General features: G+C 52.7%; 1 protein-coding gene across 1 annotated transcript; it reads right to left on the bottom strand.

Moving 5' to 3' along the window:
* Positions 1-5,367: 5,367 nt before the first annotated feature.
* LOC136301215 (potassium voltage-gated channel subfamily A member 3-like) lies at positions 5,368-17,853 on the bottom strand. The gene is made up of 2 exons (XM_066204120.1): positions 14,552-17,853; positions 5,368-5,839 (listed from the first exon to the last, which is right to left on the bottom strand). Exon 1 carries the CDS (start codon positions 17,851-17,853, stop codon positions 16,099-16,101), a length of 1,755 nt encoding a protein of 584 aa, XP_066060217.1. The 3' UTR covers positions 5,368-5,839; positions 14,552-16,098.
* Between the last annotated feature and the right edge of the window lie 763 nt (positions 17,854-18,616).

Here is an 18,616-nt window from a genome sequence, read left to right as displayed (position 1 = left end):
CAACCAGGACGAGGGGATGCAGCAGCTGGTTTTAGCATCAGACTGGTGTAAAAAAACCCACAAGTTTTAAACAGTTGCAACACAGCTCACTGGCAAAACCAGAATTTTAAATGAACTCAGAGTAACAAGACTGCATTTAACATCTCCAGTCCGAAATTGCATCACTCCTGTGGCACTCAGTCAGGATTCAGAGACGAGTTCAGATTTCCAGTTGGACGCACAGAATTCCCCAACATTTCACTGTTCATAGACCCAGCACGTTTCCCAGGTGAGACAGTCACAGAAACACTTCTGCATCACCCACTTGCGCACGTGAAGGAAGGAAAGAAAAGTCAAAACTATATCCAGCCGTCTCCGTCCTGGGAAGATTCCATGAAAATCAGTTGCATAGGAAAGGATGGGAAATTAGGAAACACGAGCTGCTCCTGTGCCGGAGGACGATGCAGAGCCTCCCTTTTGCCACGTTTTGGGGTCTCAGGTGATGAATTCAGAGCCTGTTCTCCTTGCAAGGTGCCAAATTCAGCCATGGGAGCCCTGACCTCCAGCAGTGAGGGTGATTTTCCTGCAAGACCTGAGCGCTTTCGGGACAACCAAGTCTAATTTCAGTGGCAGCACAAGGGACGTGGCAGCCAGCACAGTTTCACATTAAAACTCCAACATTGCAGAAACTTCCTGACTACATTTCCACTTAATACCTTTTGATTCACGATTCCAGCTCTATCCATGACTTGTATCTTGCCAGGCAAGTTGTCCTGCTCTGATATCATCCTCTAGAGTGGGAATGAAGCATTTAAAACCCAGCAGCACTGCCTGGCCTTGCACTGGTCAGAGATGTGTTATGGACAAACCAGTCAGAAGCATCTCAGGCCACTCCCTTTGTAGGTGCACTGATGGCATCATTGTGGACCAAGCAGGGAAAAAATTGGAAAAAGAAACATAATTTACCTGTACCAAGGGCTGGGGATTAGAATGTGTAATTTAATTCACCCAGAGCTGCTACTTTCTTTAATCTCAGGTTGAGAGACAGACTTCCAGCTGGATTTGTGCAATGCAGGAGAGTGGGGAGCACTCAGGGAAGAAAAACTGTCTCAGAAATTCCTTAATTTTAAAAGGATTCAGTGGCAATAACAGCATTTGAACACCTGGCTCAGAAAACACCCAAGTGTGTGAGGTAATGATGCCTCCAGCATGCTCGAGGCTGGTTTCTGAGATGTCAGTCCTGCAGGGGTTTGCCTGAGGAAAGAGGCTGGAGGCTGGGATGGGACTGCAGGAATCACAGAATCACAAATTAATAGAATCCCAGAGTGGTTTGGGTTGGAAGGGACAGCTCAACCTGTTTCCATGGGCAGGGACACCTTCCACTACCCCAGGCTGCTCCAAGCTCTATCCAACCTGGCCTTGGACACTTCCAGGGATAAGGCAGCCGCAGCTGCTCTGGGCACCCTGTGCCAGGGCCTCACCAAATCCTGACTTTCCCCCCAAATCCAGCAGGGCAGAGCAGCTTCCCAGTATTCCCTCCCTGCCTCCAACAGCCCGTTCCAGCCTCACTGCTAAGCCCTGTCCCTGTGCTGTGTCCCCTGAGCCTTCGTTAGTGCCCTGAAACACTTCTGGAGATCTTTTGCTTTCTAATTTTGCTGCCTTCTTAAAAACAGCTTAAAACATGTCATTAAAAGAAGCGGCTTTACATGACCCCACACCGGCCCGGCTCCCCAGATCCGCTTTTCCTGCCTCGCAGCCAACAGCAGAGCTCTCATCACTTTAATTGCACCCTGAAATTAAAAGGGGAAGGGTTGGAGCACGGCACTGGGCTGGGCACGGAGCAGAGATGTCGACGTGTTCAGCGTCTAAAGAGCTCCATCCGAGCACGACAGCTCCGAGCTGCTCCGGCGTCTCGGAGCACAGCTTTGAAGGGCTATGAATAAAGATGAGCAGCCTGCCTTGGGATGATTATGGGAATCAAAGCACGCTATTTTTTTGGATCTTCTCTTGATGTCAGCCATCATTAAATCGCTCCCTTTTTTTTTGTTTTTGTGTTTTGTTTTTTTTTTTTTTTCTTTTAATCGACTGGATACATTTTTAATTTGTCTTCCCTTGCCAAGCGCAGCCCGCTGCCATGGCTGTCCCGGCACGATGGTTATCTGCAACACGCACCAGGCCGGGCTCAGAGTGGTGGCAACACAGATTAATGCACTGGACTGACAGTTAAAGACTATCAAACTCTCAATGACTGTGGAAAAGCACATGAACACCCAGCTGGCTCAGCGACCAAGCACGAGGAGCCCAAGAGCACGGAGCGACGTCGTCAGCGCCAGAATTACAACACCGAGGAGAGGTGGCGTTTGGCAAGATTGTCATCAGTGTGAGATGGCTGGGGGGTGGGTGGGACCCACCGGCCCAGCTGGGTGAAGGGATAAGGTTTTTCCCATCACTTTAATCATCAAAATACAGTTTTGAGCCCTAACGGAGAGATGCTGTAACAAGCGGCTACTGAAAACAGACGAGGTATAACAGACACACACACACACAGATCATAAAAAAGCTCTCTGTAACACTGGTGAAAAATAAAAATAACTTTAGTACTGATACATTCTATCCCCCATTTTAAGGGCTACTAGATCATGTTCCAAAAGAAACTAAATATAACACCTTTGGGACCAGGGCTTCCCAAGATCCGGGGCTGTGCTGCAATCCAGAAAATCAATTCTCCTCCTGTTAATGTGCCCTTACCTGTGTGGGCAGCCTGCCCCCCCCCTCCTTTCATGGGGATTTTGGCTGTTTGCAGCTCAAACCCATCAGCACGGTGGAAGAGTGGCTCTGGGGTCAGTCTCTCACGATTTCAGAGCTGCTAAAGCTTTGTTCAGTCTCCTCTGCAGGCTCAAGAGCACACTGAGAACCTGTCTCGCTGCAGGGAGGCTGCAAACAGATGCGCTTTGCAGCTCCTCGGGGGTTTGGGAGGTGAGATGTCCCAAAAAAGGCCAGCTCCATCTCCTCCAGCCTGCCAGCAGCTCCCTGCAGGGCAATGGGGAAGAGCCCTGGGGAGTTCCCCGCGATGGAAGCGGCTCAGCCTCACCCCAAACACCGAGCACCTTTCCGGGTCTCTTTACAGGGGTCGTTTATGATCTCTGAGACTTTACGGCCCGAGCAATAGCTCATTTCAGTGCTGGGGCGAGGCAGGCAGGGGACACAGCTCCTCGGTGCAGGGACACGGGAGGGGCAGCCGGGGCGCCTTCGGCTGTGCCACGGGCACAAAGGCTGCAGTCCCTGCTCGGAGCGCCCCGGCTGCTGCCACGGCCGCGGGGATTTGCCGGAGGAGGAACAACTTGCTGGAAGAACCCACGGAGAAGCTCCCTCTCCCCGCCCCCAGCACGGGCTGGCCTGCGGGCAGGGCGCGGCAAAACCAAGTTAATGAGAGCCACTGCCCTAATTAGCTCTAATTTGTGCAGGCGGCTTTCTCACCGCATTGATTTCACACCGCGGGCTGTTTCACCTCCGCGATTCCCCGGCATCCCTGTCGAGCCTTGGCACCCCCCGCTCATCTCCGTGGGCTCAGCGACCTGCTCCGTGTGGTTTTCCAGCAATCCTGGCCCCCGATCCCAATCTCCCTCTGCCCCTCGTGCTGTTAGAGCCGTGCTCAATCCAGGTGCCAGCAGCACCAGCCCTTTCTCCTCCATTTACCCACAGCTTCAGTGGGCAGAGGGTTTCTTCCATGCTGACAATAAATGCCAGAGGAGCAATGTCCTACTGAGAGCCAGACCCCTGTTTGCTCTTCATTCTCCAACTGCTTAAATTGACTGAAACTGCTGGGTTTAACACTTTTGCTTATTTTTGCCCATTCTGCCCGACCTGCGCCTGTGCAGAGCCCTGGAGAATTCCGTGTTTGGGCTCCCCAAGCCCTTCTGCCGTGAACAAAATCTCCTGCCACGGCAGGAGGAGGAATTCCAGCAAGGAAATTATCTGTGTTTAAAAAACTAAAGAAACACAACCTCACCAAAGCCAACGCGTTCCTGGAAACAATCACCTCATTTTTCAGGGTTAAGGGAATTTCTCAACCTGAATTTCAGCTGAGGTTTGAGTGCAGGGTTCTTGTTCATCTTCAAAGCTCTTCTGCAAGACAGGAACGTGGTGCAGACAGTTGGCTGCTTTCCTTTGGGTATTCCCCAGTTTTCCCATTCCCCAGCCTTCCTTCCAGGGGTTGGTTTCGGTGCATCCTCACTGGGGCTGTGCCTCAAGGCATCCCACGTGTGTCTCCTGTGGATGTGCCATGTGGAATGCAGGTAAACAGCTCCACTGGGAGAAGAATCCAGGTTTTGGTGCTTCCCTCTGGAAGAGTGGTCCCTGCTCCACCTTCCAGGCACCTGGTGAGGACCTCAAGGCTTGTCCTTGTACACCAAAGACAATCAGCATCAGCTCAAGGGGCTGTTTCACACACAATGATTTTGGTTCCTGTTACCTCCCCTCGAGCAGCCTCTGCTTCAGAGGAAGCTCCAGCTCACTTGGTTCCGTCCAGTCCAAATTAACATGCCCAAACCATTCCCAGGGAATTATTGCAACGCAGACAACGAGGTTCCTGTGCTCATCTGACTCCCTCCAACATTATTTCCACCCTTAAATCCAACACTGTTCCAAGTTTCACCCTGCTCCTCCGATGGAGGCTGTTCTGGGAGGGTTTCAGTCTCCACGCAGGGATGGAGGCAGCATGAGCAGGTGGATGAGGCTGGGGAGGAGGAAAAGGGGGGGGGCAGAAGCAGGAGAGACCATCAGCCCCTCTGCCATTTGCATTTATCCCTTTGCACATCATTTATCACGCGGCACCAGGATCATATTGATCCGTGCAGTCCCAGGAAACACAGTGAGGTTAGAGACAGCCCAGCTTGAAGATCTTCCCAGCCCAGTATGGGCAGCCCACAGCTCTAAACCTGCCACCAAAAACCTCAATGTGCAAAATGAAACAGCAACGGGCAAAGGAGGGATGGAATTCCCGATTATTACAAGAATTAGCAATATTCCCACAAGACTGGGGTACTGTGGAAATGCAGACAAGGCAGAGATGGTCTCACAAAACGAAGCAGGAACGTGGTCAGCCAAAAATTGGGTTTTTAGATCTTTTCTACGCTGGAAATTCAATTTGTCCTTTGTTTTTCATGGAGCGATCGTGATAGCAAGGCACAGCTGTTCGACACCCTTTTCCTCAGCACCAGCAGAGATGTTTCTTTCTAAATAAGGACTTAAAGCAAATCACAGCCTTTGGTACAGCACAGAGCTACTTATAAAGGGCATTTCCAGGAAAGTGAGAAAAATGGAACAGGAATGATTCCGAAGAGCTGAGAACAGCCCGTGGCCTTCGCCAGGGAACAGCGACAGCAACTGAATTTCCCCCCACTCCCTCCCACCCCGAGCAAAACACTTGGGCTGAGTTTTAGCAGCTCTGCTTAACATTTCCTTTCTGGTTGCTTCATCTTTCAAGAGACTTTTTAAAAAATAATATTAAAAAAAATGAAATAATGTCCAAGTGACTTCCACCTCTCCTCCTCCTTTTTCCTGGCTTTGCTCAGTCTCGTTATATTGCACATGAGTTGAAGATAATCTGGCTCCAAAGATGTTCCCCCTGACATAATGCACTTGTTAGAAAACACAGATAGAGTGGGAAATATTCCATATATAAGTATATATATGAAATATGGACTGGGTTTAGCTGGGGAGGACAGGCCCTCTGTCAGTCGGGTCCACGGCAGCGTCGGTCACCGTGTTGGGGATGTTTGGGATGTTTGTCCTTTCCTTGGGGATGTTTAATTTCTCAACACAGTCCTGAAGGTCTTCATTTCAAAAGTTCTTCTGTGATCTGTTGGACAAAGCAAAGAACCATTTTTATGCACAGCCTTGGAAAACAAGAATACGTTCCTTTTTTTTTTTCAAGTAAAGTGGAATAGAAGTTGCCCATCGGTCCCTCCTGACAAATTCTCGACTCCATTTCCCACGAATGAAAAATGAGAATTTTCTAATTAATGCGCTAATTTAATGGACTAGATGCCACACAGTCTAAAGCGAGCTAAAGATAGGAAAAAGATTCATTAAAAATATTCTGGTTATTAACTGTTATCTCACATTAACCGCAAGTTCCAAACCCAGAATAATTAGTGTCAAGTGGGCTTTCCTCATTTTTTATCTTAATCAAGCTGGGTTTGTTCTGACCTGATGTAATTCATGAGATATTGAGCAGCTGGTTGATTTTGTAAATACAGTCCAGGTGATGGGAGGAGCCAGAGCTGATCCCTCTCCCAGAACTTGGACTGTGGAGTCGCTCAACCCCAAAATCCCATTTTGATGTGGGGATGGGGGTGTCCAGCAAAGGGGACAAAAAATCCCCCATTTTCTGCAGTGCCAGAACTGCATCCAGAGCTCTACACTCAAGGGACTGACTCCTACTTTAATATAGGGAGATGCTCTGCTCTGTCTTTGAGACACTGGAATTTCTAGAAATTTCTCTTGACTGTTTTTATCCCTCTCATCTTCCAAAAACAAAAATCCGTGTTCTGCCTTTACTTCACACCGTGGCAACTGGAGCATCCCAGCTTCCCAGATCAGACTGAACCGGGTGCTCTGTAAGCAGCTGGTGATGAGGGAAAGGTTGGGAGGAGCTGCAGTCACAGCTCCGAGCCCAGCCTAAGGCACCAGGACCTGCCTGGTGCCAGCTCAGCCCCAAAAATCAGCCTGTTTGCCCCAAAAGGAGAGGCAGGATGGAGATAAGCCAGGTGGGATCCATGCACTGAGGAGGGAGAGACCCTTCTCTGGATGCTGCAGGGATCAGGATGGAGGCATGGAAATGTTGCAGGGATGGAGTTGCAGCAATAATGAGGATGAGGGAATGAAGTTGCAGGAATGATGAGGATGCAGGGATGATGAGGATGCAGGGGAGATATTGCAAAGACAATGGGGATGCAGGGAAGATGGTGCAGGGATAGTGGGGATGCAGGGCTAATGATGCTGCAGGGATGATGATGTTGCAGGGATGATAAGGCTGCAGGGAGAACGGTGTTGCAGCTATGATGAAATTGCAGGTGAAGTTGCAGGGATGAAGTTGTAGGGATAATGAGGTTGCAGGGATGATGAGGATGCATTTGCAGGGATGATGAGGATGTAGGGATGGTTGCAGGGATGAAGATGCAGCTATGGTGAAGTTGCAGGGCTGATGATGCAGGGACAATGAAATTGCAGGGATAAAGTTGCAGGATTGATGAGGATGCAGGGATATGATGACATGGGGATGCAGAGGATGCATCTGCAGGGATGATGAGGATGTAGGGATGTAGGAATGATGCTCCAGGGATGCTAAAGTGCAGCAGAGAAAGGAAAGAGATGGGAATTCCTGCCAGGAGCAAAGATCCCCTGGCGAGGCAGTGCAGCACTGGGGAAATGAGCTTCCAGAGGGGCTCAGTGCTCCGAGCAAGGATCCCAGCCCAGGCACTTGTTCAAGCACCAGCTTATCCTGAAGTGCCAGCAGGACCATTCCTGGGCTTAAAGCTAACAGGGCTTTCTGCTTTATTGTACTGGGCTTGCTGGGGGATTAAACCCCTCCCACCTGCCAGCCGGGAAGGGCTCCAAGCTGCCAGGATCCTCCAGGATCACTGGAGCATTGCACACTCAGTAAATAAATAAATACACAAATTCGACCCAAACAGCACCTTCAGCCCAGGAAATGCCACTGGGTAAGAAGGTGATGGTGGAGCTGGGACTCTGCAGGTGAAGGAGTAAATAACAATTTTAATTCCCACCAGGCAAATAATCCAGTGCTTTGCGGTACCCTGGAGCCTTTCCAAGCTGCATCCCTGCCAGTGAAGAAAGAAATGCCAAATCCTCAGCCCAACGATGGTGTTATTTCTCTGGATCCAGTAAGAACAGCAGTGGGAGTGGGAAGTCAGGAACATTCAGGAGCTATCGCTGCTCTGGCTCTTGAAGGGATCCAGATGTCTTTCCATCATCCAGGGGTGAGGAAATCCCCTCCATCCCAAGAGAAATACAGGATATGAAACAGCAGCCATAAAAAATTAGATGTTTTTAAATTGGCTGAGCCAAATAACTTCTATCCAAACACTCAGAGCTGTCAAAACAGCTCCTGGGAGTGCAAGTACTGAGCATCTCCTGAGTCCTTCCAGAGGACTGGAAAACAGCTCCTGTTTGGGACAGTTTTTTAAGGGATAAACAACGTGACCTGCAAAAGTGATGGGTCTGGCCATCCAAACACATGCTGGGATGGCTGAGAGTCTTAATCTAAATGAGGAAGATTTAATTGATGCCAATCAACACAGGGTTTCTGTTAAGAAAACAGATCTTATCAAATTAACTGATATCTCTGACTGAGTCCCACACTCGGCTGATAAAGGTGGTTGTGTAAAGCTGTCCTCCGAGGGAACTGCACGGCTGTTTGGTCAAGAAAATGGAGCAATAAAGCCAAATTCCCAGGAGATGTCCCAAGGGAGAAACACAGCTGGACCCAGGTCACGTTCCCCGCTCACTCCTCCTCGGGCTCGCTGCGCTTTCTCAGAGCATCTGGCAACCAGGATGGGAGAGACACCCCTGAAAATTTCCAGCCCTGAGACAGAACAGCCCAGGATTGTTTCTGATACTGCAGAAAGATTTCCTGCCTTAATTCTGAGGGATTTAAAGTGTGGAATATCACTCAGGCACCTGCACCCACGGAGGCACAGGCAGATGTAGAGAAGCCCTTTAACCTGCAATGCTACATCGAGTTCACACAACTCCTTCCTCATCCCTCCTGCAAACTCAAATTCCCAGCAGCCAGAGCCATTTTAAGCCCAAATTTCTGATGTCTGGTTTCTGACCTGCTGCAACATCATGAGGTTAGATAGTTAGAGACACACAGCGGCAGCTCCAAGCAGAGACCATCCAGGAGGGAGAAGAGGGTTCTCAACCCTAAATTCACAGAGATTTCCAGAGAAATGGGCCAGAAGTGTGGGAAAGGGAAGATGCAGAGTGAAGAAATCATGGGAGAGGAGATGTTGATGGGGAGCTGAAGGCAGAGCTGGCAGCTTGGGAAGCTGTGTGAAACCTCAGGCTTCCCTCCAGCCAAGGGAAATAACTGAATTATTGGGGTACCCAGGGCAGGGTCTGCAGGCTTTTCCAGCCCCAAGAAAGCTGAATCCCATAAAATCTTTGGAGGAGTCCCCGTTTCTTGCTCTGTGTTTCAAAACTGCCTCTTCCTTCCTCAGGAGTATCACTGCAAACACTTCCTGAAGCTGCTCTGCCACTTCCAGATGGGGAAACTGAGGCACGGAGGAGCCCACCTGGCCAAAGCCAGGCAGCAAATCCCACAGGGAGCAGGGACACATTTCCCTGGAGTAGCAACCCAAACCCCCTGAGTGGCACAGCATCACCCAGTGCCCGCAGCTCCTTCCTTCGCCCAGCCCAAGAGCAAACTCAGCCCTCTGCAAATGCGGAAAACACTTTGCAGAGTGTGTGTTCATCCCTTCCATCCTCCACCCCAGCCTTCAGCTCCCCGTGGGGCAACACCCCAAGCACAGACCCTGCTGCCACACCTGAGCCTTCGCTGCTCCCACCTCTGAGCAAACCACAATAAAACCCCAAAGGATTCTCCCCATCCACCCACGGTGGTGCTTTGGAGGAAGCAAAGCGAAGCAGCAATGCTGGTCAGTCTCCAAATAAACCTGACTGCACTTTGCAGCCTTGCTGGGCTGAGCAGAGGGGGCAGCCGGCTCATCTTCCCCACAAGCCACACATCCAAGCCTAGCCCACCCAGCCGGGCTGTTCAGAGATGCTGAAAATGAAATGCAACCACTGGAGCAAAGCGACAGAGCTTCACCACGCTCAGAAAAGCGTCGGAATCACAAGTCTCAAGGAAATGAATCATTCCTAAACAAACCCAGCAGCGCCTGCTGCTGTCGGTGCGGCCGAGCCGGGGGTCTCACAATGAGTGTGCAGAGACATCAGGGAAGAGCAGAGAGCGGGGAGCATCCCAGCTACTCCTGACTCCAGTGAGAAGCTGAAGGAGATGGGAGACATGTTCTAATTTATTTGAGCATGTCTTGGTTCATAAGGAGGAGAAAAGTGACGGTGCCCCGCGGGGATGTTCATGCGGGGAGGTTTCCCTGCCCTGCTGCCGAGCATCCGCAGCAGTAAAAATTCAGGCTCTGAGCAGTGATGAGACACAGACAGACCCTGAACCCTGTGGGTGTCGGAGCAGCACGTTAGTCGTGGAAGGAAAAGCACAGGGAGGCTCACAGGGTTTGTGTTCGTGGCTGAGTTTTGCCAGAAATGGGGATAAAAGGGATAAAAGGTGTGAGGGTGGTGCAGGACCCCGCACACAACCCTCTTCCACACACACAGGATGGTTTTCAGGAGCAAAAACTGGGATGCGCTGAGTGACAAAGAGCTGTGAGGCCTCCCCAGCATGGAGCAGCCAGCACACGGCTGTCAGGGGGACAAACGCCCCTGGGACAGGGACAGGGACAGGGACACATCACCCATCAGCCTGTCCGGGGAGCCAAGGACAGAGTGAAAGGTCTCAGCTCCCCCAGGCTGAACCACAGCAGAGCCAGGAGAGCTCTGCAGGGATCCCTGGGGCTGGGGCAGCTCTGCAGGGATCCCCTGGCAGTGAATGTGTCCCTGCAGAGGGATGGCTCTCCCCTAAGGCACGGCTGAGACTGGATCCTCCCTCCTGATGCCAGACTCATTTCTGACCTAAGAAGCCCCCTGAGATGGATCAAACACCCTCCACTGCTGGATAAGTGATTCCCAGCTGGGACGAGGCACCTCAGGGCACCCAAAATATCCCCCAAATGTCCTCCTCAAAGTGGTGACGGCCACGGCCCCAGGACTGTTTCCAAGAAAAAGAGGCACATGGCTCCATCCCTCCGTCCTCAGTGCCCACCTCTGGCGGGGGGAGAGGGCTGAGGCCACCCTGCACCCCCCGGGATTGCCTGGACCTCAGCCACGCAAACAGCACCCCGGGAAACGGGGAAAGGCAGCAACATCCCCTCCTCAGCACATCCTCCAGCTGTACAACACCCCCAAAGCCGGGCCAGGGGCCCAGTCCTGCTGTGGGTGGCACCCAGAGGGTGCAGGGGAGCAGCACCAGCTCAGCAGGAGTGAGAGTTCCCAGGAAAAGGCCCTGCCCACGGCACCCTGTAACCATCGACCCAGCAAATGCTTTGGGTTGGAAGGGACCTTAAAGATAATCTGTGACAAAGATCACAAAATATCCAGAAATCCCTTCTCTCCCTGCTCCCATAGCACTGCCCTTGCAACGCCGGGGCACGGAGCTCTCCTTCCAGGTACACACAGAACTGAGACCGAGGGGCGCAATAAGGCACAGTTAAACCCTATTTGCCGGTCTGCACTCCCAGGTTTGCAGCCTACCCGGAGATCGTTTGCTAAAGCGTTTTAAAAACAGGGAAAACCGAGCCCTGCTTCCCTCCGGCGGCCGTGGAGCCTCCGTGCGCTCGCACCGAGATATGCATATTTTAAAAGCTTGGCAGGAGAGGGCTCCAAACTACACAATTAAACAGATTTTACACACAACGCTCCCCGTGCACGCCGAGCACTGCCAAACGCCCTCTCCTTGCGCTACATCTCTGCAGGAGAGGCCCCTCCGGAGCGATGACCCTGGCCGGCTCCTTCCATTCCGCCGGGGAAAGCACTTGTCTGCCCTTTGCCGCTGCTTAATTGCCCATAAACTGGGGATTAAAAACAAAACCGGCTTCTTTTGTCAAGGGATGGAGCAGGAACAATTGGCTGGGAAGAAATTTAACCCTCCTGGAGGAAAGAGATATCTTCAGCCCTTGTCTGTGTCCACACGTGGGGTGGGATGGATACTGCTCCGCTCAGGCCACCCCAAGCACCCGAAGGGCACCTTTTGTGCTGGAGAACAACAGAACCCTTTGAAGGAGTTCAGGCCTGAAAACACACGCAAAAAAAAAAGAGGGCAAAGAAGCAGGAGGAAAAAGGTGATGGTGTCAAAGTACCAAGTGGAGGGGCCAGGGTTGCGGCTGCGGCGCCCCCCCAGCACCAAGGATGTGTTTCAAGGTGGCGTCCAGGGCTGAATCAGGGGAACAGGTCCTAAAATACAGGCAGAGGGAAAAGGAAAACTGTGAAAAGAGAAAACAGGAGGTACAAGGCTCTGCAGCACCCAGTGTCCCTATGTGGGGGTTGGAACAAGATGTTCTTTAGGGTTGTTTTCAACCCAAACCTTTCTGTGACTCTGTGATAAACTGAAGGCATCCACGGAGCCAGCTCCAGCCTGCCGGGGCTGCATCCCTGGGGCGGGAGCTGCTTCTTCCATCCTCGCTCCCACCCTTCAGTGTCACAGTGTCTCTCGGGTGACAGGCACGAAGGACAGGGCCCGGGGAGGACATGGCAGTGCAGACCACGCTGGGATTGCCCAGAGCTGCGGGGACCCTGCTCCCCTGCTCCTGGGGTGCTGGGAAGCGTCAGCCCAGCCCGTGGTAATGCCCTTTCCCCCACTGGATGTAATAAGCTGAGTCTGGGCGAGCCCTGTGCCTCGCAGACAGCAGCTCGGCTGATGCTAATCCCCTAATCCTGCCCCTCTAAGCACATTAGGGACAGACGAGCCCAACACAGCCGAGGCTCCTCTGTGACTCCCCAGCGGCTGCTGAAACCCTGCCTTGTCCTAATGGGGCACACGGCAGGAGAGCAGAGCCACTTAAACAGCAGCTGGCTGTGCAGAGCCCAGGGTTTCAGGGATCTCTCCAATTCCTGGCACAGCATCTGCAGCAGCCGGTTCCAGAGCAGCCGTCAGACCACGGAACAGAAGGTATTTATCAGAGTCACTGAGTGGTTTGGGTTGGAATGGATCTTAATGGATCATCCAGTTCCAGCTCCCTGCCACGGGACATCTTCCACTAGAGCAGGTGGCTCAAGTTTCACCCAGTGAATGGTACCCTGAGACAGCAGAGAGGGGAGGTGCAGAGGGGACAGAAAATCCAAAGGATATTCCCAGTCTTCCACTTTCACTTTTTGGGGTGTATCTAAAAGACAGAGCAGCAGTGAATTTTCGTCTTTCAGTGATACCACTCAGTACTGAAAAGTTTGGGGTTTTTTAATGTGAAAAAGGGGAAATTTAGGTTGGATACTGGTTGCCCAGAGCAGCTGTGGCTGCCCCATCCCTGGAAGTGTCCAAGGCCAGGTTGGATGGGGCTTGGAGGAACCTGGGATAGTGGAAGGTGTCCCTGCTCAGGGGTGGGAGTGAATGATCCTTATGGTCTCTTTCCACCCAAACCATTCTGGAATTCTACCAGAGCCAAACTGCCTTTTACCCCAGTGGGTGAAGTGCTTTCCTTGTCACCTCTCCCATAAAGCATCTTTTACTGTCAATAAAACCCCTTTGAAACTACTCTGCTCCTACAAAATCAGGCAGGGAGGAGTCAGGAAAACAAACCAACAACCTGCAAGGTCTCTGCTTATTTTAGATGACAAAGAAACTGAAAATTGTTCTGTGCCATTTCCAGAACATGCGGTTTCTGTACCCTGTGCAACTGCCACGGGGAAATCACCAACGCAGAACTCATCTGCAAACTCTCCTGAGTGTGATGTTTCCACTGCTCTTAAACTCAAACCCTCGTTTTAGGAATAGGCGTGTGGGAAAGCTTTAATAACAATAACAGTTAATAAAAATGAAAGAGAAAAACAATAGAAAGTGAGAGCTCGTAGGCAGCAATGACATTTCAGCCCACTGGCAGCCTGAGGAAAAAGCACACTGAGGTGTTCCCAGTTATCCCAGAAAAGGAATCCCAGTTATCTTGGACAAGGGATCTCAGGTTTGTACAATCCCATGATGTTCCAGAGCATCTCCCTAATAAAGATCATCTCTTGGACCCTCAGCTGATGAAAACTCTGGTAGCTCCAATAAAACCATCACACCCCAACAGCCAAGGAGGGCCTCTGATGTTTTCTCTTGGGTTTATTGACTGTGGCAAAGGGAGGGTGCTACAAACCATCCAGATCCTCCTGCGTCTGGGAAAAATCCCAGCTAAACTCCATTTTTGGCTTGGCCAGCATCTCTCAGGACAAGGCCACCTCTCCACAGCCTTGGGAGAGGTGTGACTTGCATAGGTTGAGGGCAAATTTCTATTTGCTGTAGGCATTTAACAGCATCCCTGTTCCATGTGCTACCTCAGAGGATTTTGGCTTTTTTTAACCAAAAATCCACCAAAACTGAGCAGAGCTGGAGCCAAAGCTCTTGAGGCCAAGCTGCTTTTGGCCTGTGTCAATGGCAGGGGCTGGATGGGAGCACTGAACCACTGAAATCACCTTTTTTAGCACAGAAGTGAAGCAATCCAGCTGCAGAGAAGCAGCAGGGTTTTCCTCCTCCCACGGCACTAAAAAGCAAATACAATCAGAGGAGCTACGGGATATGATCCCACTTTATCTAACGTGTATAAAAATACCCGAGAGCGGCAGGATAAGCTGGAGAATAAAAGTAAGCAGTGGAAAGCATGGGGTTTGTCCAAAAAACCCCAACATTACGGCTCCATTGAACTCTCCCCCGTGCAAAGCTCACCTGATCCCGTCAGATGTCCCGTGGCCCCTGGCACACACGTGAAGATGAAGCCGGTGGTTTTTCCCGGCGGGATTTTTGGTTATTTTTCAATCCTGTTTTTTTACCGTCCCCCTCGTTTCACAAAGCTGCCGAGGTTCCCCGGCCAAACTTCCCGGCAGCTGCTCGGTGCCAGTTCCCACTGGGTTTGGGGTCGTTCTCGGTGGAGCAGGATGAACCTCCATCCCCTGATGTCACTGCCAAGGTGAGGGACGGGTGGATCTGGGGGTGCTTATTGCCTGTGGATGCTTTGTTGGGCACACGGGAGGAGCAGCAGGACAGGAACCGGGAAGGGGGTGCAGAGCCACGATGTCTTGTGGGATGGAGGAGCTGGAACCATCTGGAAAGGCTTTTTGCGGGAAGAGCAAGGACCAAGGGGGATGGGAGAAGGGATGCCATGACAACCTTTGGGGGTTTCCCAGGAAACCATGGTCACCATGGCAACTGCATCACTCCGGTCGGAATTAGTGACTTCCGCTGGAAGGCGTGTTCGCCACTTTAATCTTCTGGTGATAAGCGGCTGCATCTCTTCCAAAGGCAGCGCAAAAAGAGGAGGAAATATCCCTTTGTCTCTGGCTGGGTGGGTTGGAGGCTCCCAGCCATGGCGAGGAGCCCGCCGTGGATCCTGCTCCGTGCAGACACCGCTGCCTGCGCCGGCGGCTCCCGAAAACATTCCAGCCTGCCTCTCCTCTCCCTCCTCCCGCACACATCCCTGCTGCACGGCCACAAACTTGACATTGGAGGAAATAATTCCATCAGGTTACAGGGGAAGGGAATCCAGAATAGAAAATGAAGGCTTAGGGGATTTTCTTTTTTTTTTTTTCTATTTAAATCAGCATTGATTGCACTTGGTCTCTGACCAGATTAGAATTTCATAAATGATCTAATGGGGGGAAAAAAGGGAATCTGGGACGTGCCCGTAATGGCACATCGCATGCTTCAATATTAAGCATCATTTAACAATGTGGTAACAGAGACTCTCTGCAGAATTAAATGGTTATTTCCTCCCAGCCCCCTCCCAGCCCCCTCCCAGTACGCTCTGCCTCATGTTTTCCTCATTCCTCCACCCAGTCCGGGTTTGTTAATCCAACAAGTTACCTTATGTGATGGAAGGGAGATTGGCTACACACCGCCCTTGGGGAAAGAGGGGGAAATTCGGGAGCAAAGCAAGAGGTTCCCCAAAAACCCGAAAAGCAAAGCAGCCCTGCAACACGTTGCAGAACAAACACCTGTTTTGACAGTGAGTGTGGTTTGTCTTCATCTTCCTTCTCTTTACCCTTTAGCTGTCCTCTTCTTCAGAGAATTTTAAATCCTTTTACTTTTGGATCTTTAGAAAGGAAGGATCTAAAAAAATAAAGGTATAAAAACGAGGGCGCACACACAGACCGACGATGGTGCATGTTCCACACAACACCGACACACAGTCACTTTGCATTATTATTGGTATCGTTATTGGTATTGTTTCACCGCATCCTCAGATTCTGTTGCTGTTCGTTTGGTTTGGGTTTGTTTTAAACATCCGTAAAGATCTTTTTGATGTTCACACAGTTGGGATTGTTTGTGGTTGTGCAGTTGCCTGCTTTAAAGGCAGCCTGTTTGAATGCACTGTGGTTGATCCCCCCTTCCTCAATCACCATGTACTCGGACTTGCTGAGGGTGGAATTGCTGCGAGCCTTCTTCATCTCCTCGCTGGACGAGAGGTGCTGGCAGCTCCCGACGTGCATGTACTGGGCTTGTTCCTCACCCTCCGTCTCGCGGTGGTAGAAATAGTTGAAGTTGGAGACGATGACGGGCACGGGCAGGGCGATGGTCAGCACCCCCGCGATGGCGCACAGAGAGCCCACGATCTTGCCCCCAATGGTGATGGGGTGCATGTCCCCGTAGCCCACGGTGGTCATGGTGACCACGGCCCACCAGAAGGCGTCGGGGATGCTACTGAACCCCGAGCTGGGGTCATCGGCTTCCGCGAAGTAAACGGCGCTGGAGAAGAGGATGACGCCGATGAAGAGGAAGAAGATGAGCAAGCCCAGCTCCCTCATGCTGGCCTTGAGGGTCTGCCCCAGGATCTGCAGCCCCTTGGAGTGCCGGGAGAGCTTGAAGATGCGGAAGACCCTGACGAGGCGGATGACTCTGAGGATGGCCAAGGACATGGCTTGCTGGCCATTGCCTTGCCGCTCAGCCAGCTCCGTGCCCAGCGTGATGAAGTAGGGGATGATGGCCACAATGTCAATGATGTTCATGATGTTCTTGGAGAAGGTGGCCTTGCTGGGGCAGGCAAAGAAACGGACCAGCAGCTCAAAGGAGAACCAGATGATGCACAAAGTCTCCACCACAAAGAAAGGGTCAGTGAAGGATGACACCATGGAAGCAGCCGAGGATGAGGAGTTGGTGAAGACATCAGGTGAGAGAGGGCCGCCGCCTGTCCCGAAGGTCCCCCCGGTTCCCTCATAGTCATGGTCATCCCTGAATTCAGGCAGGGTCTCCAGACAGAAGATGACAATAGAGATAAGGATGACCAGGACAGAGACAATGGCAATGCCTCGGGCCGGCCCGGAGCTCTCGGGATACTCGAAGAGGAGCCACACCTGGCGCTGAAACTCCTTCTCGGGGAGCGGCCGCTGCTCCTCCCGAATGAAACCCTCGTCCTCCCGAAACTTCTCCATGGCCTCCTCCCCCAGCTGGTAGAAGCGGATCTCCTCGGAGAAGATGTCGATGGGGACGTTGACGGGACGCCGGATGCGCCCGCCCGACTGGTAGTAGTAGAGGATGGCGTCGAAGCTGGGCCGGTTACGGTCGAAAAAATACTCATTGCGGAGGGGGTCGAAGTAGCGCATCCTCTTCCGGGGGTCCCCCAGCAGCGTCTCGGGGAACTGTGCCAGGGTCTTGAGCTGGGTCTCGAAGCGCAGCCCCGAGATGTTGATCACCACGCGCTCGCAGCACTCGTGCTCCCCGGCGCCCGCGGGCTGCCCGGCGGGCACGGCCGGCGCCGGGGGCTGGTCGTAGCGATCCCCCCCGAGCAGAGCGGGAGGATGCTGGGCTTCCTCCAGCAAAGGGTCTCCGCCGCCGCCGCCGCCCACCACGGTCATGCTGCCTTCCTCCCCTTCTTCGCCCTCTTCCTCCTGCTGCTCGGGGCCCGGCTGGGGGGCGGCGGGGGGCAGCGGCTCGGTGTAGCCCAGGTTGTGGTGGCTGCTGGTCGAGCCGCCCCGCGGCTGCCGGCCGGCGGAGGAGGCGGCCGGAGAGTAGAGCAAGCTCCGGCGCTCGTCCATAAAGGTGTGGGGCGGAAGGGGAAGGGGGGGGGGGGGGGGGAGGGGGGGGGATCGGAGAGGCGGCAGCCGAAGCCTCTTCTTCCTCCTCTTCCTCCTCCTCCGGGCGGAGAGGGAGCAACAGCCGCCCAACTCCTCCAGCGGCTGCCGCTGCTCTGAAGAGCTGAGGCTCTTCTCAAAAAATCCGCCCCCAGCCCTGGCACCGCCTCACTCAGTCACCGCTCCCGGAGACACCCACCAGCCCCCCGGCCCTGCCCCGCAGCCCCCCGGCAGCTGCGGGCACCCCCTCCCCTGCCCCTGCTTGGGGGAGCCCCATCCATCCGGCAGGCAGCGCCGAGGGGCTTCGCTCTCCCCCCGGGAGCATCCTTTGCTGCTCAGAGGGCTGCAAGCAGGGACAGGGGTTTTTCCTGGCAGAACCGCTGCCTAGAAAGAGTTCTTCTGCCCTTCCCCAGGCGAAATGCAATTTTGACTCGGAATTTTGGGTTTGCCTGTCGGTTTTCTACGGTTTCACACGGTGGGAGGCTGTGGGCAGTGGAAAGCTGACAGCGTGGCCAGAACCAACAGTTGTTTTGAATCAGCGTCTGGGTTAGGCTGGGGATTGTTTTCCTCTGTCTAGGAGAGCGTGTGCATGCGTGTGTGTATCCATGAGCGTGTGTGCACACGTGTGTGTGTGTGTGCATGTGCTTCCCCCACCAAAATAAACCCAGCAGCAAAGCCGAGCCAGCCCTCTACCAAGGAGGTTCCAGGCTGAACCCAAACCTGCATT

This window comes from Chamaea fasciata, unplaced genomic scaffold, assembly GCF_029207755.1.
Source record: "Chamaea fasciata isolate MVZ Bird 193981 ecotype frontalis unplaced genomic scaffold, bChaFas1.0.hap1 SCAF_25, whole genome shotgun sequence".
Classification (NCBI taxonomy): Eukaryota; Metazoa; Chordata; class Aves; order Passeriformes; family Sylviidae; genus Chamaea; species Chamaea fasciata.
The sequence above is the reverse complement of the archived record's forward strand: the minus strand, read 5'-3'. Positions and strand labels throughout refer to the sequence as shown.